The sequence below is a fragment of the Lineus longissimus genome, chromosome 18 (genome assembly GCF_910592395.1).
Source record: "Lineus longissimus chromosome 18, tnLinLong1.2, whole genome shotgun sequence".
Classification (NCBI taxonomy): Eukaryota; Metazoa; Nemertea; class Pilidiophora; order Heteronemertea; family Lineidae; genus Lineus; species Lineus longissimus.
Genome location: NC_088325.1, coordinates 1,595,381 through 1,619,912, shown reverse-complemented (window position 1 = coordinate 1,619,912; position 24,532 = coordinate 1,595,381). Strand labels below are relative to the sequence as shown.

Below are 24,532 nucleotides of genomic sequence, written 5' to 3'. Positions count from 1 at the left end.
TCCCACGCTCTCAGTCCGGCCGAAGCAGAGCTCGGTCGCATATATTTATGAGTAGATTGAGTTACCGGAGCTAGCGTAAGGTTTTCTCGAGGTTTTCACTTCCTGTTCACGTTAACGTAACAGTCGTAGACTTCGTCATACTTCGGTTGCCCGGGAATATTTTGTCGGTCGTGAATAAGTTTGGCGATTTGAAAGAGCGAGTTTGGGTGTACTTATTTGGTACAGAAGTATGAACAGTCTAGCTCGATTTATATTTCTTTGAATTCACCACAGAGGGTTAATCCCAATTTGAGATTTGCCTAAGCATCATTGTCAGGAGAAAAATATTCGTGCTTGGCGTAGAGACGTATTCTGCTGATGGTTGTAGCGACGCTCTGATTGGGCGAAATTGCTTTTGGCAAGAATTTCAGCCAATGAGGAGTAATGTGTGAGGGGTTTGTGCGGCCGGAGAAATGCACATTAACCCCTGCTTTCCTCAGGTTGCCCTGCCGGTGAATCTTCGGAAGTATAAATCGTGCTTTACATAACATAACATAACATTAGAAAGCAGACTGTAGTTATTTGCAGAATAATAATCTTACATACTAAGACAGAAAGTTTTTTGCCTTGATGCACAGTTTTAACCCTTTCCTAAGTCACCATCAGTACCGATTGTAAATTAATCTTGGCTAATGGCGTATCGTGAAGTTTTGATGGACATCTAACGTCCAAGAACAATATATAATTTCGAGCATGTTACAGAAATTTCTTAGATTAATTTGATGTCGTGTTATAAATAATACCCCCAGCGTAGATATTGTAAAAAGTGCGATCATCGTTGATATAAGTGGCATGGTTGTTATTGTCAACATGAGCTATCAGCAACACTGTCACCCCGGGACCAATCACCAAATGTCACATGACGTCAACATTGAATGGGTTGCCTTGTCAATTTGTGACTGGTGACCAGCGTAAAGTTGTCACTTTCTGAAGGGGCACCTCTTCGTTGGAGTGGTCGAACAACTTCATTGAGTGCTTGTTTCAGGCCTTGTTGATTTCAACGTCATGTCTGACGCAATGTCAGGGACAACAAAGTCTGACCCAATGGGTGATATGAATAAAGACTAGCAAATGCTTTTACTTCAATTTTGTACAGAAAGGCCTAGTGTAAATGTACATGTAGTTTTAGATAAAAGCATTTGCTAGTCTTTATTCATATCACCCAATAAGACGGCCATGTCATTTCCCCACAACAGAGCTCCACACTCAGGGCGCTGATCAGGAAAGAGGCAAATTGTCAATAACGACATTTGCCATGACAACTTCAGCTGACTTTAAATTTGCCTCGATTTTTTCATCAACGACACGAGCATTGTCAAGCATTTTCAGATGTACGAAATATGAAAAAATTCATGAGTACGGTCAAGCATTTTTAAAATATGAAAAAATATGATAGCTCGTGTTGATTCCAGTGTATAGGCCCTTGGCCAGATGTGCTTACACCACCTGGGGCCAGGAATGGAAACGTCATACAATCGGTGTTCAAAATCATATATGCCAAACAAAGGCTCTAGAGGCATTGTCTGGCCTCGTCGACCGTGATGAGTTATTGATGGTGTGTTTTCTTGACACTAGGTGGCGTATGGGCATCTGGGAAAGGGCGTACTGTGGCTTTAAATGTGGCAAACTCTCTCTGCTTGGGTCATCTTGTGAAGAAGTATAAGCAATATTTGGCATGCCGAGAAATTTCGTTACAGCTGTATTTTTCATTGATAATTGAAATTTGCATATGCAAATTAGCCATAACCTTTTGTCTATACATGATTGATTAATCAATTTCGGCTAAATTATGAGTGAAATTTATATCTTGTGTTTAAAATATGTTAAAAATGGCTTTGACTTACTTAAATTTTCCATCAACTCAAAACAAAAACTCAACTTTTGGTGTTACTACACCAAGTACTGTAAATACAGACAGGAGCCACTGTGACCATCAAGGTGGCAGCACTGGTGTTGTAATGGATCAGTGCTGCCATCTAGAAGTCGTAACAGCTCTTGATAGATTTTACAGTATAAACAACTGGCATGTTTATGAATAGGTTTTGACACCAACCAGTAGATTTCAACATTGAATAAGCTAGATTTTCGAATGATCAAAATTGACAGTTTCAAGTAAATGCATATCTTGGAGAACATTCTCGAAGATATTTTTTATCTAGAAATGTTTTCAATCCTCTTTTGAGAACATTGAATCAACTTGAAAACTTTTACCAATCAAGCTACTGATTCAAAGGCCTTAAAGTAGTATCTCTGAAAAGGGAAATATATCTTCTGAAAAATTTAAAAAATTTGATGGAAAGATCAGAAAATCTTCAAAATTATGCCCATATCCTTCAGTACTGGTCTAAAGTAATGTGCCTGTTGCAGATTACATTATTACGTTGGAAGTTATTTCTGACCAGTATGTCAGTGTAAGGTATAAGATTGTAGGAAGATTTAGAATCACTTTGTCGATTTCAATTTACTCACAGCTTGTCGCTTGCATTACTGAAATTAATTGCCTCAACGTTGTCTATTCCACAGCAGAGAGTTGCTTGTCATTAATTAACTATCGAATGAGTTCTATTAATTAGCACTAATTAGGGAGTAAGAGTGTTGCATTTAAAGTGGTTCGTGAATTGCATAATTCTGATCCAGGTGAACCCTTTATCTTAAAGGTCTACGCCGTTCATAAAAAATTCAAAATTTGTAATTGAATTTGTGATATTTAAAATTGCCTAAATACGTACTTAATTTAAATTTCAACACTGTCATTGTGTAGACAGATACACAAATACTATGAATACCAAGTTTCAGCAAATTTGCATGCATAATAACTGCACTACGGCATTTTGCATAACTGCATTTTCTTCTTTCCTGACCCACCAGGAAATATGAATGGCATACTCCTTTAAGAGTTGCCACTGCAGTACATAACCACAAAAATGTGTACAGTGTCGATACAGTGGTACAGTAGTATCCATATGTAACCTTCCTTGTCATGCCTCTAGAGTGTGTTTCAAGCTCATTTCTGTCATGAGAGCTTGGATTCCTTGCTACAGAGCTGGCCATTCCTGTAAAAATCACAACTTGGCTGTATATGAAGCATGCTTTAGATGAGACTTTGCGTCTTTACGTACGGTCTATCGGCAAGCAAGGTTACTTATGAACATGACAGTACTAGGGTCAGAATCATGCTTTGTAAGAACCTCTTTAACTTAGTGTTGTGGCTATGTTTACTGTGGTCACTTGCAATTGCCATCAACACATCTTTGGGAAACAGCAAATTTTTTTATCGTCAGAAACATCTGAAAATATTTGGTCCGGTGTACAAGAAAATTGGCCAATCCTTGACCGAGTGCTTTTCAGCAACAGGGCAACGTTGACCAAGCTTCTCGGTTGGTTGATGAGTCGAAATTGGTCACTTTATGACCGAGAAAATTCACTTGGCAACACAAATTGGTCAATGACCAAGTGAACCGAAAATTGACCAATTGAGGTTGGTCACTTGCAAACTTGACCAATTGAAGTTGGTCATTTGAAAAATTGACCTATTAAAGATGGTTGTTTGAAAGAAAAAATTGACCAATCAAAGTTGGTCACTTGAAGAACTGACCAACCCAAGTTGGTCACTCGAAGAATTGACCAACCCAAGTTGGTCACTTGCAAAATTAAGGCCAGAGCAATTTGACTTTGGTCCTGGAGTGGGGCACTGGTGCACTGGACCAACTTGTTTTCTGAGTGTATCTGTATCAGAAACTCTGATTATTTTTGCAGTACCATCTGCATTTCTTCCTCTTTATCAATCTTCCCCTCACTCCCTCTTCAAGAGTCCAGAAACTGTGTCCATATTCTCACATATTTTCTCGCGTTTTCTCGCATTTCTAGAGGATCTTGACCAAGTTGACATCCCCGGCCACAACACGTCCAACCTTCAGAAATCTAAGTCCATTGGTTCCAGTTTGAAGAAGCTGTTCCGTATGAAGAGGCGGCATAGCCATGGACCAGGTAAGATTTGGCCCCTGAAAATACCCACGGAACAGAGGTAACTAGTCCACCCCACCCCCAGGCACCTGTCCTCCCAAAAAATGTACATATTGCTCAGTTCCTGATTCTCCCTGAAGATGGCAGTCAAGTCATTTGAACTATGACACCCTCAGAGCACAGATATGCAGCTGGGAATAGGGGTCGGGGGGCCGGAAAACTGACGTAGATATACGTCCGATGGCACTGAATATGTCAAGTTAGGCGTAGATTTACTTGAGTTGCTTGGCGCTGAGCGTGTCAAGGGTCAGACGTAGATTCACGTCGCTTGGCGCTGATTGTGTCAAGTTGCTGACGTAGATTTACGTCACTTGGCACTGATTGTGTCAAGTTGCTGACGTACATCTACGTCGCTTGGCAATAAACCTGGAAATATTGCAAACTAAATCTTTACGAGTTGGCAAAGCTTTCATGATATCGTTTTCTCCCTCCCTTCCAGCTGATACCCACGGTGCTGCTTCCAGAGATTCCTCCGTCACTCGATCTCGTGACCGCCTCCACCATGACGACAGCTCGCACATGCAGCCCTCGCCCTCGCCCGAGATTCGGCGCCCTCAATCAGGTCCTCGTCTCTCAACTTCTTCGGCAGTTTAAGCACATTATGCATGGCGGGTGCGTACTGCATGTCAGCAGTAGACTAAAAAATGAAATTATCAAATGGAACCTCCCTAAGCGAACACCTCTCTATTAAGGACACCCACTATTAAGGACACTCTCTATAAAGGACACCCTCTGTAAAGGACATCCTCTCTGTAAAGGACAGTATTTTTGGTCCCAAATTTGTCGTTATCATTCAATTTGACCTCTCTAATCAGGACACCTCTCTATAAGGAACAGCACTTGTCAGAGGGTGTCTGTATTAGAGAGGTTCTACTGTATTAGAAATTTGGTTAGAGGAATTGATACCGAACTGGAGGTATTGGTTGACTCACCAAAATCGCGAAGGGTGGAGCTAAAATGTTGACCAAAACCGAGGCGTATTACCTCTCCGTAATAGAGAGGGTGTCCTTAGTAAAGAGGTGTCCGCTATGGGAGGTTCCACTGTACTTTTCCTAACCTGGCAGTCCTGGGATGGTAATCCAAAACCTTGGGTGAAACGTCTCTCTTGACTCGCGTTGAATTTTTAGTGCCGCGCAAATGATTGGGATCACTCCATACCTACAGCAATCACCATCCATTTTCGACAGTCTACACTTGCACACATGTGTGAAAGTGTGTGCTACACTTGCACACATGTGTGAACGTGTGTGCTACACTTGCACACATGTGTGAACGTGTGTGCTACACTTGCACACATGTGTGAACGTGTGTGCTACACTTGCACACATGTGTGAACGTGTGTGCTACACTTGCACACATGTGTGAACGTGTGTGCTACACTTAAACACATGTGTGAACGTGTGTGCTACACTTGCACACATGTGTGAACGTGTGTGCTACACTTGCACACATGTGTGAACGTGTGTGCTACACTTGCACACATGTGTGAACGTGTGTGCTACACTTGCACACATGTGTGAACGTGTGTGCTACACTTAAACACATGTGTGAACGTGTGTGCTACACTTGCACACATGTGTGAACGTGTGTGCTACACTTGCACACATGTGTGAACGTGTGTGCTACACTTGCACACATGTGTGAACGTGTGTGCTACACTTGCACACATGTGTGAACGTGTGTGCTACACTTGCACACATGTGTGAACGTGTGTGCTACACTTGCACACATGTGTGAACGTGTGTGCTACACTTGCACACATGTGTGAACGTGTGTGCTACACTTGCACACATGTGTGAACGTGTGTGATACACTTGCACACATGTGTGAACGTGTGTGCTACACTTGCACACATGTGTGAACGTGTGTGCTACACTTGCACACATGTGTGAACGTGTGTGCTACACTTGCACACATGTGTGAACGTGTGTGCTACACTTGCACACATGTGTGAACGTGTGTGATACACTTGCACACATGTGTGAACGTGTGTGATACACTTGCACACATGTGTGAACGTGAGTGCTACACTTGCACACATGTGTGAATGTGTGTGAACGTGTGTAGACTGTCGAAAACAGACATGCACATGTTGTAGCCTTGACGTTCACACTCATACACATGTACCTACATGTTCTACATGCTGTGTCAACGTGTTTAAGCCAGCACTTCTGCTACATAGACCAGTTACAGGTGAAATAGGCCTTTAGTACAGACGCCTCTCAGCTGGGTAAAACTGTCAACACAGTATCGCTTCCCTTCACCTCAGCACGCAAGTATCGCTGAAACATCTCTGTCTGAAGCCGTTATGATATATCTGGTCGCATGGCATACCCCGGATTTGAGAGTGCTTGACATTGGCGAATATTTAGACTAGGGGGAGAGGGGGGGGGGGGGGGGGGGTGAGGCTGTCTACTGTCTCATAATGGCTGGGGGCATGCAGGTGTCCATCCATGCATTTTGGGCTTTGATTGCTTTTTAGTATTTTCTACAAAATTTTGTTCAAACTTTTGCCGACCTCAGCGCTGATTTAAAGTTCTTAAATAGATTGGTTTTACCTACAGGGTGTCCCAAAATGCCATTTGGATTAGATTTTTCCAAAATTAAGAATAGTTGGTTGTGATTTTTCTATAAAGTGTCCTTTTCATGGCTAACTTTTTCGTTGGTCTGTACCTACAGAGTCCCAAAATCATCTCCGAATTAGATTATTTCAAATTCAAGTGTATTTGGTCGCAAAATTGTTCATTTTGGACAGGGTTTTTAAGCACGCAAGTGTGCATTTCCTGTGCTAACTGTTCGTTGGTTTTACCTACAGAGTGTCCCAAAATCATCGCAGAATTAGATGACACCAATATTAAGAGTAGCGAGTCGCAAATAGATTCGGTTTGGTAAAATTTTCAATAAAGGGAATAATTCCGGAGCTAACTCTTTTGTTGGTTCTACCTGCAGCGTGCTCCTATTTCATCAGCAAATTAGATTATACGAAAATCGAGACTAGCTATCCGCCAAAAGGTTCAGAGTGGACTACCTGGCTTGCCTCGTTGCATCCAAGATGACGTCTCTTAGAGGGCATCATCCAGGTGGGTGGAAAGAGAAACCTAACCCTTTCCCGTTTGCTGTCAATGTCAACCTCGCCGACAGTAGAAATAGTATTAATAAACCTCGTCCCCATTGGGAGGCCCTTGATCAGTCACTGCGGCTGGCATATGGCACTATAATCGATTGGTTTATACCAAATGTAGCTGCTTCGTGAATGCATTACTTTTTTCGGAAATTTTTCAAAATAAGCTTTTTGGGCGTAAAAATGCTCAGTTTAGGCAGGGGGAATGTTTTGAATTGAAGTCATTTAAGAATGAACATTTCCTCGGTGGCAATTTTCAGGCAATTTCCCCAAACTGGCAAATTTTGTGTATTTTCTTAAAATATTTAGTTTTTCCCCCCAAAACTGAAAATGATATGCGCAAGCTAATGCACTTGTATAAAAGCCCAAGAAATATGAACTAATGGAATGATAAGATATCTTCAAATTCAAATTCAAATTTTCAAATTTTTTAACAAATCGAATAGGCCTTTAAGTGATCAATCGTTTCTGAGCTTGAGAGCTTTAGAGCTTCGAGTAGTTTACACCATTGATGGGAAATAGCCAAAAATGTGTCTGGACGGGAAAGGGTTAAACGTGTTAAAGGGTCAGCTGACTAATTGGCAGCGCTATTGTGAAGCTTTCAGCTGCTCAGTTACCCATCGCACTGCAGAAGTAGTTTCCAGCACCGAGTAGCATAGAAAATTCCAAAATGGAAAACAATGGAAATAACGTCTATTTCTGACAGACGGCACTTCCGAGGAGAAGGGATAGACTCCAGACAGTGATTATTTGTATGTACATGTCTATGCATTACTGACAGTCACTGTGTGGAGAGCTTAATGCTCTCATTCTGAAAATTTGAAATATCAAGTTGAGAGTCAAGCGTCTACAAGGATATTATTAGCTCTATAAAGAATATTGGGCGATTGTATAGTAAGTAGGAGGAAACCGAAGACCCGGGAGGAAACCTACGCTGATGAAGATTGTCTCCCTCTTTATCTCCTGAGTGCACCGGGACTGATTGGGAATTGAACCCAGGACCCCTGATGTTTCCACTGTGCCACTCCACCAGCCCACTTTTACCCCGCTAAATCGACAATGGCAGGTGAAGTGCCGTCCAAAAGGAGCAAATAACTATTCTCTCGCTTGGCTAGGATTTGACTTTCTCTGCTGTGTGTCATACTCGTCTACTATCTACGAATTAAAACAAAGATTTTCAACAATTTTAGAAAAGAGGTTCATTTGAAGAAATCATAATGAACATTATTGAGACAGTATGAATTATTTTGAAATAAATATTGCACTGTACACAGTACAGTAGAACCTCTCTATTAAGGAAACCTCGGGACTGACAAGTGCTGTCCTTAATAGAGAGGTGTCCTGATTAGAGAGGTCAAATTGAATGGAAACAACCAATTTGGGACCAAAACTAGTGTCCTTTATAGAGAGGTTGTCCTTGATAGAGAGGTGTCTGCTAACAGAGGTTCCACTGTAGTTTTGTAAGTAATGGACACTGTGATTGGAAGTTAGATGATGGCGTAACTAATTTAGGAACGTACAATATTTGAAATCCCAACGGTGATGATGATGATGATGATGATAAAAAAGGAGACGAAAATTCAAAGCGCATTTCTCCCATGATCCATAGAGCTATTCTACCATTATTACTTTAACGTTTTAAGTGTCCAATATTTGCACCTATAACCGGACTATACCCCTATCTAGGTTGTAGTTAGGTCTTTCTTTTCTTTCCTTCCCCAGATAACATTTACAAACTGACAAATCAACTCTGACAAATTATCAATCGCATCGTAATGGTGCAATATCCTGGCGACAGTCAGCGTCCCGTAGCAGCGACTGTTGCGATTTATGAGGTGGCGATTTATCACACCATCTCTCAAGAAGAAATATTTAAAAAGCTCTCAAAAATCAAAAGGCAAAAGAATTTTGCTAGTTACAGTAACCACTCTTCATCACCATTACAAAATTTAAGAAGAAGTTCTTTTGGGACACCCTGTATAATTGTAAACTGACAATTTAAAAAAGCTTAATCTTCAGAAAAATTAAGAACCTTTATACTAGGTGACACCAAAAAGATTGTAAACTTTTGATTTTGAATAACTGTCTGTGGGTGGCAGATGATGGTGGTATTGGGTGACCTTGCAAAAAGCTACCATACTGATGTTATGGGAGTTATTCAGAATTAAAAGTGTATAATCTTTTTTGTTTCACCTAGTATAACCTAATTTCAATTTCAATTTCATCTAATCTTATTTTCATTCCTTTTTCAGATGCACTGATTTAGTAATAAAAATGCTCAAGGCCAGGAATAAAATAACGAATGGCTGACAGTGTAGATAGGACTCTGCATTTAGCCATAAATACATCGTCAAGATTCGGATAGCGATTGGCTAGTGATTGTTCGGAGGCTGAGCTGATATAAAGTTATGTGATTTTGCGGCAAGCGTAGGACTATTCAGGCCCGGGCCGGAAAAGTTTGCATGGACTAAGATCTTGCTTCTGAGTGTAAAATTTGGTCTGGAAATGCCAAATTGGGCCAAGAGTGTGTAAAATCAGGCCCGGAAAGTGTAAAATCAGGCCCGGGAAGTGTAAAATCAGGCCCGTGAAGTGTAAAATCAGGCCTGGGAAGTGTAAAATCAGGCCCGGAAAGTGTAAAATCAGGCCCGGGAAGTGTAAAATCAGGCCCGGGAAGTGTAAAATCAATCCTGGAAAGTGCAGAAGCCCAGAATGGGTAAAATCAGGCCCAGAAAGTGCAAAATCAGGCCTGGAATGTGTAAAATGTGTAAAGTGTGTAAAGTGTGTAAAATTAGGATTCGACTGGAAGCAGATGTAACCGGAGGCAAATCAACCTGGGGTCCAGTTACTGATTTAACCCTTTTGAAACCGAGGATTGGAAAAATACTTTCATATGCGTATCCTGCCCCAAGCTTGAAAATAATAATACTCTATGTGGAGGTTTCAGTCTTGATAGCAATGCAACTTTGGAACCCCTCCTAGTGGACACCTGTAATCAGGACATCCTCTCTATAAGGGACAGTGTTTTGGGCCTATATTGGTCATGTCTACTCAATTTGACCTCTGTAATCAGGAAGCCTCTTCATAAAAGACAGCAACTCAGTCATGACGGTGTCCGTAATAGGGAGGTTCTGTTATAATTCTTAAGAAACTTGTTCAAATGTTTTTTTGTTCTGGTGGTGGTGATATTGTCCTTGGTTTTAAAAGGGTTAAACAAGTTGGGTAAAACCTGGATTAGAATAATGTGGTCTGGATGATGTTGACTTGTAAAACATAATTTTGTAAAAAAAGAAATTTTTTAAATTGTTAAATTTCATGCTCTTTGTTGGGTAATCAACAATTGATAGGTCTTAACCCTTTTTCTGCCCTATCCGGTATTGACCGATTCGTACACTTTGAACTCCCGGCCCGCACGGATCTGCACCTCATTGTTTTAACTCCGTTCTGTGGCTCACCATAGTCCCTTTAAGTTCCAGGTTGATAAGACCTGAAAAAGATGGCAGCACTGTTTTCAATTCAATTATTTCTTCGCCCCTAAGATTGCGTCTTGCCAGCTTCTCTACAATGAAATTTTTCCTGGGGCAAGTTTGAATTTAGGTCACCTGGTGTGGTGCGGGCCGGGTACTATAAGCGGTCAAAACCCTGCGGTAAGAAAAGAGTTGAAGAAACTATCACATGATTCAGGAAGATAAGAATAATTCTGTAAATTATGATCATGCAGCTCAGAGTTGCAACGCGTAGTTTTGCAAAACGAATTCTGGCTGTCTATGATTAGTTTAGTGCTTTTCACTTTGCTGTATCATGATGCAGACAAGTGATTTTTATCGCAGTGACATGTGATAAGTATTGCTGCAATGAGGAATAAAAGATTGCTTGTCTGCAGGATAAATTGCTTGGTATAGCAGTATTCGATGGAACTAATGCACCCCACTAACAAGCAATTTTTGTCACATCGACAAGTGATTATAATTGCTGCAATGTGCAACCAAAATATCTCCTGTCTGTAGGTTAAACCATTATTGATGGGCTCGATATTAGTTGCAGATTGCTGCCATCATTGATTCACAGGTACTAGCAATAACTGCAGCAGATGAGTGAGTTTGTCACATGTGATAAATATCACATATCGCTGCGATAAAAAACGCTTGTCTGTAACATGCTTTAGAATCAAGAGCTCATCAAAATTATGTAAAAATAGGCTCTGGGTCTCATAAGGGTGTTAAGCACTATGTATATATGAGCAAGACTTGATAAAGACTAGTCTTTATAAATTCTTGATACAAGGTTATGCGTGTTTAGTTAGGTAGATTCCAAAATTTGTTGCCATAATTTTGATAGTTTGTAGAATGGAAAAAAAACACGAATTAGACTGGTATCCATCTTTAACTATCAGATGTAGAATAGAGGATGGAGACCAGTCTATTCATAAATTTGATTAAAGTTATTGGTATAGTGGTAAATGGAACCAGAATGGACTCAGAAAAATGATTGATTTTCTCAAGGTGGACGTTGATTTGTAGATAGCACTACAGAATATATAGTATTGTATATTGATAACCCAACTTACTTAGTTAATAAGACTGGTAGTTGAACTACCTTTATGTCGACTCAACTTACCCGGTAAGTTACCCAACTTACCTGGTAAAGTTACTCAACTTGCCTGGTAAAGTTACTCAACTTACCTGGTAAAGTTACTCAACTTACCTGGTAAAGCTGCTCAACTTACCTGGTAAAGCTGCTCAACTTACCCGTTAAGTCGCACAACTTATGTGGGTAAGTTGGGAATTTTTACGTGCAGATTATTGTAAGATATGCAGCTGTATTATACAGGCCCTTCATGCCAAGTTCGGTGAAACTCTTGTACAATTGTATGGATATCGGTTGCATATTCTGTCACTTATCTAAATGGAGCCAGGGCCTAGATCAATCTGCTTTTTCTATCTATGCATTTTTTTGCCTGTTTGCGGAATTACTTAGCGCTTTACGTGATGAGTATTTTACACGAGCCCAGTTCTATCTGAAATGTACAAGGCTAGCTTAAGCCTTGAAATGTGCAATAGTTTGAATTCCTTTTGCCAAGAAAACTGACAGATAGCGTAATTTTAGATTTTTTGGACTCGATTTCATTGTGCGAAAATCGTCCTTTGGATGACGGAATATTTTTAGAAGTTTGATGCCGGTTTATGACTGTCCTAGTGGAACTGCAAGAACTTTAAGGCCTACAGTTAAGGGCGCATTGTACCCCATTTAACAAATACTGGCTCTGCACGCAAATAAAATAATAAAATAATTGTGCAGTTAAGGGTTGGTAAAAAAGTAAATTTTGGTGCAAATATGGTTAAATTTCTGTGCAATTTAGCCAAATATAAATATTTTTGCAATTTCTTCAAATACATGTATTTGTCATAGAAATCTTTTAAAACTCTAAAATAGCTTTAGTTTGTGAGTTAGCTGTTGAAAAAAAGATTCTTTAATGAAAGTTTAGGTGTGAAATCTTGGTGTTTTCAATACAGACATTTAGATGTGTTCATTTCATTCGTTATGTGGTCCAGTCCAGTTAATTGTTGGTGCTTTTGAAAACATCTTTAAACTATTACAAATCATTTCATTCAGAGTTTACTCGACTACTGTGTGCATTATGCACATAGAGTTGTAATGAATATCAGTCTGGTTAACTTGGAGCTAAGGTCTTTGGTGCGGTTTCTGCGTTTGAAAAATCTGAAGCAAATTTCGTTTTCCTTTTGTTTTCGGCTTCAGTGAGCTTTTTCGGGACATCGTGTAATTTTTCATGCCTAAAAATTTTGAGTCCTAGATATTTATTCGACAATTTCTACCTGATTCATTATCATAAATTTTCTGCATGGTATACTTTTAAATCATTTTCGAGAACTATTTCATTAATTTTTCCTTGGCGAATTTCTGGATTCAGATGAAACAAGATTTGAGGTTTTTTTTCGTTTCATGTGTAATAACTGCTTGTATAACCTTCTTCTAGAATTGAAAAAAATTTGCAAAGGTTTGATAATATAATTCGATGCATTGGACATGTTTTTGCTCAACCCGACCTTCTCTCACCCCTATCAAAATCAGACCTCATGAAATGAACTCTTCCACTTCTTCCAAATTTGAAAGATTTGGACAAGTCCATTTAATGATGGGTTAAGTCACCTCTGTTCCTGGCCATAAAAAACCATCTCCCCTTTAAATGTTTGTTTTTTCACAAGAAATGTGAAAAAACTTACTGATATCCTGCATCCTGTTTAGGGACAGCTCGTAAAAAATCTGAAGAGCAAATTTTAGATTTATGTACAGAATTGTTTCCAAACAATCGCATATTTGTGATTTAAGCGTCTTCCTGTACTTCATTTTGATTGGCAGTGGCGGAACCCCGAAATTTGGGGAACAGGGGGGGGGGGGCACGAAGGTGTGAAAAGAGAAATCTTGTAATTGAGGGGGTTCTGATGACCCTCCTCTGGAAAAATGTGGAATTTGAATATGAAATATTCTTTTTCCCCAGCATTTGAGGGTAAAATTTGAAGTTTAGAAAATCAGTTCTTTGATTCTTGGGTTGAGTGCCTTGAAAATCATTGCTCTATGATGAACCAAGGGTGCCCCTTACACACACCCCTAAATCAGCCACTGTAACTGCGGTTGTAAAGCTGCATTCTGGGAAAAGATAGACTGTTTCGGTAATGTATGGGGATGAGTTAAATGATAACAAGGTCGAAAACGATTTCAGTGAGCCTCTCCAGGTGTCAGCACTAGTCTCGAGTATTACCATCTGTGAATCTATGCCTGAAACTGAAATGTATAGAAAGTTGGATTTCTAATTTTGTTGTTGATAGAAGGGTGGCTATTGGCTCATGCGACACCTGGGTCTTTCAGAAGAGGGGCCTTTGAAATGCGTAACGACGTAACGACCAATGCCAGGCCGGACCAGGGGTGACCTCAATTTGAACCATTTTCTCAAGCACCATTGTGTTTGTCTTATACTCAGTCCTTACCTTAGGTGCTCCGCAAACCTGCGATCATGATCAAATGTGACAAAAGTTTCTCGTTTGCGGTTTCAATGCCGGGACCTGCGACATGATTAATGATCACTGCAACTTGCGATCAATATCAGCAATTATCAGTTTTACGTGCAGACAAGCGTTCTTTCATCACTTTATGCAGTGATAGTTGTCACAAGTTGCAGTAACAAAAATCGCTTGTTTGCGGGCGCTTGATAGGCCCCTATCCTATTTTGCATGTGTTTCCAGCACTATTTCTGTATTCGTCTTGAAATACCTTGAGCACTAGCGCTCTACTGCTATCCATTTCACGCTAACTCGGGCCATAACGACCTTCCAATGCCAATATAGTAAGTGCAAATTGTTGCTCCTTGCTGATTTGAAGCACACTGCACATTAAAAGTGCTAGCCATTTCATGTTAACTTGAGCAGCAAGGACTGTGCATTGTCTTTGTAGTAATGTACACATTGTTGCTCTTAATTGACTTGAAGCACTTTGTTGCTCTTAATTGACTTGAAGCACTTTGTTGCTCTTAATTGACTTGAAGCACTTTGTTGCTCTTAATTGACTTAAAGCACTTTGTTGCTCTTAATTGACTTAAAGCACTTTGCACATTTGTAATGCTATCCACTTCATGCTAACTTGAGCCAGAAGGACTGTGCATGGCCTTATTAGCAATATACACATTGTTGGTCCTAGTTTGTGAACACTTATATCTCTATCCATCCTTTCCTGATGTCTATATTTGAGTTACTTGATAATTTATTTGTTGATTTTTCTATCTATTCAAGATGTTAATGTTATTTGCTGAAAAACATCCTCAGAAAGGCGCGAGAGCCTTTATTATTCTAAATCATGTCACAAGTCTTATAAAAACGTAATAATCATGTCAATTTGATTAATTACATGTTTGTAAATAAGTATTTTAAGGAAATGATTAAGAAAATTTAAGTTAAAGAATATTTTGTTTAGTTGAAGAGAGAGGACTAGAAATTCTTTAAAGTTTTGAAATGTTGCTGCTACAGTCCTATTGGCTAATACAAGAACTTTGACCTCGTATGACCTCACCAGTTAACCAATCAAAAGTATTTTCACAAAAGCGCTTGACCCCTTCCTTGAGTGTGCGGTATTGTCCAAATTATTTGCCGAATAATGTGAAATTCATACAGCTTTGGAAATTGAGGTTAATATTTCTACGAAAAGCAGCGAAAGATTTTATCAAGTTTTGTAGTGATTAAAAATGGTTGTGGTAGTTAAGTTGTGAAAAAATTAATTCAATGAAATTTGCTTTATATATTTAAATGTCTTGTTGTCACGAATTAGAACTATCAGATTGCTGCTATAAATAAGAGAAATTTCATTTCAATTTTGGTGTGTTCTGTTCTTCAGCTGTGTCCTTCTGTGATTTGAACTGTCGTCCAGATACTTGACCGGCAGATTTTGCAGGCCTTTATTAGATCAACAACCTCCAATCGCAGAAATAAAAATAAAATCACCAAAAAAATTATTATTCGAAAAACTGAAACAAAATTTTGTAATTGGTCAAAATCAAATATATTTTCAGAAATTTTGACACATCTAAAAATTGTAGAGGCATGAAAATTGGTTGTTTATGTCAGTTGCCAAATGACATCATGGTATGTCTAAAAATGTGGAATTCTGGATTTTATGTGTTGTCATCCAGCATCCGGCATCCATCATCCAGCATCCAGCATCCAGCATCCAACTCTGAACCCCTGATTTTGAAGTGTCTTAAGTCTTCTTGTCTGTCAAGTAGAATACTAAAATTGGGCATTAAAATCATCTCAGAAAAATTTGCTATGACACTGCATTCTCCAGTGGCGGTGTGGGTGTATATCCCTAATAATTATGTATGTCAACTTGATCCTAGTGAAGGAGATTGCCTCGAGAAAAGGCTGTGCAATGTTGATATTCGTTTCTCGTCCCAGCAGATGAAGTCACGTATAGAACAATTATGACTTCCTGCTGAAGGTTTTGAGCATGAAACTGACAAATAACATTGCATGGCTTAATATCCAGCTGAGATTTTGTGTGCTTGTGTGATGCTGCTATGTACATAGAGCTGGTATTTTGTAAAATATGGCTGGTATTTCAGAAAATACAGCTAGTATTAGCTGGGTTTTCTCAAAGTAGAGCTGGTATTTTGTAAAATACAGTTAGTATTTTCAGAAAATACAGCTGGTATTGGCTAGTATTTTGTTAAATACAGCTGGTATTTTGTAATACGGTTGGTATTTTGTATGGTAACAGCTTGTATTTTCTAAAATACGAAAGGTATCAGCTCGTATTTTCTAAAATACAACTGGTATTTTCTGAAATACAGCTGGTGTTTTCTTATATACTCGTTGTAAGATATGAATATAGGAAGATAGATAAAAATATGTAGTGGCTTCTTTTACGATAATGACAATTATAATAAAGTAACGTATTATTATGATTATTAAAATCACGTTGTTTGTGTTTTTTGTCTTGAAGCTATCCGTAGGTCATACCTAACCAATTAGGCAAGGATCCCGAAAAGCCGAGCTGCCACTACTTCTGGGTATCATCGCTACTTTCTGCCACTCATGTCCAACTCATGTCTGCTCTAGCTAGATTGACAAGTAATTTGGTACCCACTGTTAGCGCGGAGCTATTCAAATAGCTTTTCGAATGTTGTCCGTCCTTCCATCCATCCTTCCATCCGTCCGTGGACAAATCGGGCATTTTGTAACCGTAAGACATAGGCACTTGAAATCTTGTCTTCGGGTAGAACAGCCCAGGATATCCTGCTGACAGAAAATTCAGCGCGATTCGACTGAAGTTCAGCTCACCAGGGGGCCAGCAAAAAAATATTGTCACTTGATTCCCACAGATAGAAGTTTGAAATAAAGTTGAAGAGGACTGCATAATATTCAGGTTTTGATATGAAATAGATTAGTTTCGATTTAAGTCACCAGTTGGCGGTATTGAGCAAAAATGTAAGTTTGCAAATTGTGTTGTTAAAACTTGTGTTGTTAAATAAATCTAAAGGTTTGAAGATCAATATGCACCTATATTTAATCAAAGGGTACAAGGAAGGCCTCCTATCGGAGAATCATATCTACTGTCGTTTGTGTGGGAAGATGGCTTGTGGCTGTGCTGAACCTGTTTTGACAACTAAAGCAAGTCATTATTTCTATCAAATTCCCTTAGTTTCATACTGGCATGAAAACCGGTCAATTCCAGGACCCACAGTGCGAAATTGACTTAGGCGACAGAAGCGCTGTCTCGCGGCAGAAAATGGAACTGAAATCTTCGTCCAAAACCTTCAGTTTTCCTTTCTACCGCTAGACAGCATCACTGCCGCCTAAGTCACCTTCTAATGAAGTTGGGCTTGCCAATTAGTGTGATACTGGCATGAAACCCAATCAATTCCAGGACCCAGTGTGGAATTGGCTTAGGCGATAGAAGCGCTATCTCGCGGCAAAAAGTGGAACTGAAATCTTCGTCCAAAACTTTCAGTTTCACTTTCTACCGCTAGACAGCACCACTGTCGCCTCAGTCACTTTCTAATGGAATTGGGCTTGACCTTCTTTTTAGGCCTTTTGCATGAATAGATTTGTTGGTATTGCCAATGACATAAGGCAAAGGATGGGGCCTATTGGCTGTATTTGCATGTACCAGTCTTGCAAATAACTTCGAAAGATCTACATGTACCATTTTTATTCATGGAATTTAAAACTTTTGATGACAATTATTGTGATGATAGACTGGAACCTAGGCCTACCTCCAAGGCAAGAACACCAAGCAATTGGGGTAAGTCTTCTTGACAGTGAAACCTACCTTAGTGGGCACCTCGCCATTAAGAACACTAGGTTTAGTCCCAAATTTGTAGTTTCCATTCAATTTGTCCTCTCTAATCGGGACACCTCTAGGATAGCACTTGTCAGTCCCAAGAGTGTCCTTGATAGAGTGTTTCTAGGAACGAGTTTAGAATCCCCGATCACACCCCAAAAAAGGTCATCGGTTGACTAACGAAGCACCACTGTTCAATGGATTTATAGTTGAATGCGATCAAACTACGTCATTTCCGATCGGGGATTCTAAATTTTAGCCCGAGGGACTCCAAGTCCAATACAGTCTGTTTCACCATCCTGATTGTCCTGATTGCCCTCTATGTACCAGCCGTCAAGACATGGCCTGTCCATTGCGCCCGGAGCACATGGTCCCTGGACCATTTCATGTATCTATCATTACGGTCCAAAATTTTCAGCATCTTAGCGTCGCTCATGTTTGCCCTGAAAATCCATCCAAAAATGACCCAAAATGATCTATTGTTATATCATATATTATATCATTTCGTGATATTTTGAAGAATAAATGGTTAATTAGCATTGATATCGATATTTCGCTTTAGCATCAATCAGATTATGTATCTATCATTACGTTCCAAAATTTTCAGCATCTTAGCGTCGCTCATGTTTGCCTTGAAAAATCCATCCAAAAATGACCGGAAATGATATATTGTTATAATTGATATCTAGACATGTCAGAACCAATAAAACACTGCCAATGTAGTTGTTGATGTCGTACAGATGCTACATAAAAAAATCAGCTCAAAATTCCAACCGCTTCATGGTTTTTCAAACATTTGGTAAATTTTTGCAAAATTCTGCGAACTCAAAAACGGGCCTTGGATCCAGGGCCCATATGACAATCCATGAGCATGAATGTATAGGACTGAAAAGCCTGTAAGACCTAGGTACAAGGTATTTTCAAAAGTGGTCTGCGTCCGCAAACTGTGCGTGATATAACGCTGAAAATTCGGGATATTGATGATAGATACATAATCTGATAGATGTTAAAGCGAAATCTGTATATCAATGCTGGTTTGGAAGTAATTCTTCAAAATATCACGAAAACGATATTCCCTCTCAATGAACTAGACTTTGATGTTTTCACCCCAAATTTTGGTTCAGTACTCAGACTGACATTGTCTTCCATGTCATGAAGAAAATTTACAATTTTTTTTGATATTTTGAGAACATATCCAAGTTATCATTTCGTGATATTTTGAAGACACCATCCCTTGCACTGCAGCCCATCTCAGTTAACACACGATGTCACAGCCAGCAGAGGACTTCTGACATCATGCTTGCCACTGTTGAGGTAGGCATCTACGAATAAAACCGGCCGCAAAATATTTGGGGGATGCAGGGCAAAGAACTGAGACAAACATATATTACACCGAAGAATTTTATTTTCCTAGGTGACAACAGGCATATTTTTTGTAAAGTATCCGACAGTTAAATAAATAATACATTCTCACAAAAAAAAAGGTTGGTTTAATCAACAGCAGTGCTATGTCCATCCAACAGAGTTCTCTCTTTTTATCATGATAACAGAGGAATTTCAAAATGAAATTGTTTTAAACAAAATATAAATTTTGAGGGAATTTCCAGTACCTCTCTTATATGGACACCCTCTCTATTAAGGACATCCTCGAATCAGGACACCTCTCTATAAGGGACAGTATTTTTCAGTCCGGAGGGTGTCCTTAATAGAGAGGTTCTACTGTATTTACAAGTTTTCTCCCCATTTCCATTGTTAATGGAACCTGTGTTGGAATGCCCCAGCCCAACATGGACGGATAACATATGACTTTTTTCTCCCTTAAACACCTCTCACCAAACAGCCCAACCCAAACATACAAACCTCATTAATACAAATGTAGAAATGATGAAAATACAACCATTTTATGCAAAGACATTTGCCGCATCCGACAGGTAATGAAATTCAGTTGTCATAAATGAAATAGCTAGACCATTTAACCCACGACGTTTGGGAGTAAGATAAGGGAGATGTTGTCTAAAATCACAAGTGCCTAGTAACTGGGAGCCCAATATTTTCCTCCAAGCCCAATCCAAGATGGCCACTGGCTGGGCTGGCGGACGCTGGTGATTTTAAGACAACAGCTCTCTCATCTCACACACAAACATTACAAAATTTTCAGGAAATGCGATAAATCTCTAGTTCTTTCGTTTATGATTAGGACGTTGTTAAGGACGACTCGTTCCACTGCCTATAAGTCCAACGGATTCAAGCCAAACTCTAACAACACTTGTTTATTCCGGGCCTGAATCAACGTCGATTCGTGTTCCCATTTCTCCTTAGCGTGATCGATTTTATTTGCTAAATTGTCCATAGCTTCGTGGAGAATGCTTTCATAAGACATCCCCATACTGTCTATTTTCATCTGCAGCTCGTCTATCACAGCATCTTTATCCTTCTGCATCTTGTCCTTCTCCTCCTTGGTCTTTTTGAGTTCAGCTTCAGTATGTTCTGAAGGTCAAGGTCAGATAAAGGTCAAGGTCAGATAAAGGTCAAGGTGGAATGCAAGCTAAGTATTTGGCCAGATTGTGACAAAACCAGACACAAAACTTCAGCCCCCAAAAACCTGGAAATCGGGACATACTTCACAGTGCATAGTGGAATGCATTCTTGGAGCCCAACTGCAATAGAACCTCCCTTAGCGGACACCTCTCTAATAAGGACACCCTCTCTGTAAAGGACCCTAGTTTTCGTCTTAAATGAGTTGTTCCATTCAATTTGACCTCTCTAATCTGGACATATCTCTAGCATTTGTCGGTCCTGAGGGTGTCCTTGATAGAGAGGTTCCAATGTATGATACTAAAAGTAAAATTATCCTTATGTTCTGCTGTCTAACTGTAGCTTAGACACCAAGCGCTTTGAGCGGAGATCGCATCTCTGGATACAGCGCTATATAAATTTCATTATGTATGTATGTATGTATGTATGTATACAGTCATATTTACCTAGCTGCCGCCTGGTAATAGCCAACTCAGATTCCAACTGATGAACCATCAGGCCCATCTGTGTCTGCATAGTCTTATACTGCCTTGTCATGTCCGCACTGACGGCTTTCTGGTCACCCTCCTGTGCCTCCAATGTCGATTTCATCTCGTCGACCTGGAGCCTCATGTCTTCACGCGCCGACTTCGAACGTAGGGTCAGTTCGCGTCGGAACGCTAGAGTCCGAGAAAGAAAAGTATTTCTGTTCAATTCAAGCTATCTTGACTGATGAAAAGTAAAGCAAAGTAGTGTTTATAACAATGTCACCCCTAATGAAAGGGCCAGCCAGCTTTTGGCTTATGGATGACTCTTTACTTCCAAACTGCTATCTCTAATGCCGGGCGCCTGGTGGGAAGGCAGTTTGTACCCTATATTCAACAGGCGGCAAACCAATCTACCAGCGGGCCTCGAACCTTCAAACTTCTGTTCGTGAGGGGAGCATAGTATTGGCCTTGGGATCCGAGGATCTGCTGAGCTGTGAGCACAGCTGTGTCGACCCAAAAAGTTCAGAACAGGCAGAGAACATTCTGCTGTTTAAGCACTTACCTAGCTGATCCTTAATGGCGGTGATCTCATTCACCGTCTTCTTAAACTTTTCTTCAAGTTCAAGTTCAGCATCTGAAATGTACAACAACTTTAAGTTCAGCATCTGAAATGTACAACTTACAAGTAAAGTTCAAATTTTTTCAACATCTGAAATGTACAAACAAGTATAAGTTCAGCATCTGAAATGCACAAGCCCAAGTTCAGCAAATCGCAAGAATGTGGCACGTATGGTGCTGCTCCCCAATTTCGAGTCATCCCCAATTTCGCGAAAACCCGTTTTTTCCCGTTTTCTCGCGCGTCACTTCGTTTCCAGAGAAGAAATTTTCTGATTTTTAGCTCACCTCTTAGCAGAGGTGAGCTTATCCCATACCGTGGCGTCCGTCGTCCGTCGTCGTCGTCGTCGTCGTCGTCGTCGTCGTCGTCCGTCGTCCGTTAGCAGGGCACGTTTCGTAACTGTTAGAGCTATTGAGTTGAAACTTGGTACACATGTACCCTTATGTAATGACACCTGGGAGACCAAGTTTCGGTCCGATTCGTTTCATGGTTTGGCCACCAGGGGGCCAAACGTTAAAAGTGAAAATATGCAATATCTCCCTCAATAGTAGTCGGGAAATTTTGAAAAAAATATGGTAGGTACTTCTAGCAAAGGTGCATCATATATCCTCCGGGTTTTTGATTTGACCTCCTTTTCAAGGTCACAGAGGTCAAATGGTGTAAATTGGCCGTTAGGATGTAACGATGGCACGTTTCTAAACTGCAATGACTATTGATACCAAATTTGGTACACATTTACCCCTTAGTCAGCTGATCTCAGGGACCGAAGTTTGGTCCAATATGATTCACCACTTGACCACCAGGGGGCAAAATCCCAAAACCTTAAAAATGTGATTATTCCTTAACTTCTTGCCCGATTGCCACCAATTTGATATCATGGGTACATCTAACCACCATACAGTATATGTCACACAGGTTTTTAATTTGACCTTCTTGTCAAGGTCACAGAGGTCAAATGGCGTAAATTCGCCGTCAGGCCGTAACAATGGCACGTTTCTTAACTGCAATGACTATTGATCACAAATTAAGTACACATGTACCCCTTGGTCAGGTGATCTCAGGTACCGAAGTTTGGTGCGATCTGATTTGCCGTTTGGCCTCCAGGGAGGGGGCCAAATCCTAAATTCTTCAAAATGCCATTATTCCTAGTAATGACTTGCCCGATTGGCACCAATTTTATATCATAGGTACATCTAATTCTAACAACCATTCAATGTGTCACCCGGGTCTTCTTTGATTTGACCTACTTTTCAAGGTCACAGAGGTCGAATGCACTGTAAATTGGCCATTTTGGGGAAATTGTAATTGCTTGGACCTACATCAAACCTAACACTACATGACACAAGACCATGCTCTTTATCCATCTTTCCTCCACATGAGGTGAGCACAATGGCCCTGGCCATTTCATTTATTTTCATTTCGTTCCGCAAAGAAAGCGCCCAAAATGCGTCCTAAACAGGCAAGCAATTCTCTAATTACGTTCAAAACACTGGGTCAATACCTAGGATCATGCACACGACACAGAAACACAACAATCAGTCGCGCATGCGCAATACCCCGCGAAAATGGGGGAGCCGCTTCGGATTTGTTTTGGTCTGCATCGATCTTTCAGTGAGCGATTTCAAGATTAATTCACGCTTAAAACATCCACGCAGCACCCCAGATATTTCGTTATTGATCTCAAATTTCGTAATAAATAAGCTTTTGCGTGTATGGAATCGCTGGAAGCTAGTAAATCTGCACTTAGTGATAAGACCCGCGAAAACTGGCTCCTACATGATACATAGCCTACGTGCTGTCACTTTGTGAATCCTTATGCCATGGGTATCAGGCTGTTTCGCTACATTGCCAGTTCGCTACCAGTCGTTTCGCTACATGTGGCGGTCGTTTCGCTACATGGTAGGTCGTTTCGCTACATGGGTGGAGTCGTTTCGCTACATGATGGGTACGGTCGTTTCGCTACATGGAGGACGTTTCGCTACATGGGTGGAGTCGTTTCGTTACATGGATGTAGGTAATTTCGCTACATCGTAGGTCGTTTCGCTACATGGGTGGAGTCATTATTTTTACTCTATTTTACCCTACTATAATTGCCGGTGGTGACTACAAATTTATTATAGCACAGTTTGCCGGTAAAAAAACTTATACGGTTTGATGGCGCGCAAGGGGTTCTTGTCGTCCTGGCCTGGGTTAGGCCACATAAAAAAAAGAGTTGGTGATCGTCCCCGCCCGCCCCTACGAAAAACGCCCGGCCCCATTTTTTGTTAAAATCCTAAAAAAGTTGGTATATTGTTCTCCACCCATGTAGCGAAACGTCCTCCATGTAGCGAAACGACCGTACCCATCATGTAGCGAAACAACTCCACCCATGTAGCGAAACGACCTACCATGTAGCGAAACGACCGCCACATGTAGCGAAACGACTGGTAGCGAACTGGCAATGTAGCGAAACGACAGTAAACCATGATAGAAGAAGGTGACTGAGCAATAAAACCTTATTTACCATCCTTCTTCTTCTTCTTTCCCTTCTTCTTTCCACCCTTCTTGCCTTTCCCTTTCTTCTTAGGGGGCATTTTGCAAAATCGAGTGGTTAAATTCGCGAGAAAATCGGATTTTATTGAAGAAATCACAGGTTGCCGAGGACGCTTTTTGTTGCTAGAAATGTGGCGCATGCGCAATGGACAGATGGACGTGCACCATTCTCCAAGCGTCGTCAATGGTGACCATCATTCCCTAGCCTCACTCGACCTGCTGTCTCTGACACTTTCAGCGGGTGCATGTAAATTGAAGATTTGGCCCGGCGTCCGGGAGATTGGACGTGCACCTGCTACGATCCGCCGATACTGGATTTGCGTTTTATTCAATTTTTTTAATAACCTATGAAAT

The 24,532-nt window shown here is 40.4% G+C and overlaps 2 protein-coding genes across 37 annotated transcripts in view; one reads left to right on the top strand and one right to left on the bottom strand.

Moving 5' to 3' along the window:
* LOC135502483 (phospholipid transfer protein C2CD2L-like) overlaps positions 1-16,530 on the top strand; it is a 121,526-nt gene extending 104,996 nt beyond the window's left edge. For 32 of the 36 annotated variants that reach the window (XM_064795380.1, XM_064795379.1, XM_064795375.1 and 29 more), the window contains 4 exons: positions 3,907-4,026; positions 4,502-4,624; positions 7,012-7,142; positions 9,436-16,530. In XM_064795380.1, the coding sequence (XP_064651450.1) occupies positions 3,907-4,026; positions 4,502-4,624; positions 7,012-7,118 (350 nt within the window). In that variant the 3' untranslated portion in view covers positions 7,119-7,142; positions 9,436-16,530. Of the gene's footprint in view, positions 1-3,906; positions 4,027-4,501; positions 4,675-7,011; positions 7,143-9,435 lie in introns of those variants that run through there. The other 4 variants (XM_064795356.1, XM_064795350.1, XM_064795351.1 and 1 more) reach the window with 4 other exon arrangements.
* Positions 16,531-19,415: 2,885 nt separating this feature from the next.
* LOC135502558 (coiled-coil domain-containing protein 153-like) lies at positions 19,416-24,323 on the bottom strand. Its single transcript, XM_064795510.1, has 4 exons — positions 24,150-24,323; positions 21,593-21,664; positions 21,010-21,222; positions 19,416-20,515 (listed from the first exon to the last, which is right to left on the bottom strand). Exons 1-4 carry the CDS (start codon positions 24,316-24,318, stop codon positions 20,256-20,258), a joined length of 714 nt encoding a protein of 237 aa, XP_064651580.1. The 5' UTR covers positions 24,319-24,323; the 3' UTR covers positions 19,416-20,255.
* Positions 24,324-24,532: the final 209 nt, after the last annotated feature.

Excerpts from the sequence above, each read along its gene's own strand:
- LOC135502558 (XM_064795510.1), bottom strand. The coding sequence starts at position 24,318 with ATGCGCCACATTTCTAGCAACAAAAAGCGTCCTCGGCAACCTGTGATT. Across the intron at positions 21,665-24,149 it reads AAAGAAGAAGAAGAAGGATG|ATGCTGAACTTGAACTTGAA; the intron begins GTAAATAAGGTT and ends TGTACATTTCAG. Across the intron at positions 20,516-21,009 it reads TATTACCAGGCGGCAGCTAG|AACATACTGAAGCTGAACTC; the intron begins GTAAATATGACT and ends CTTGACCTTCAG.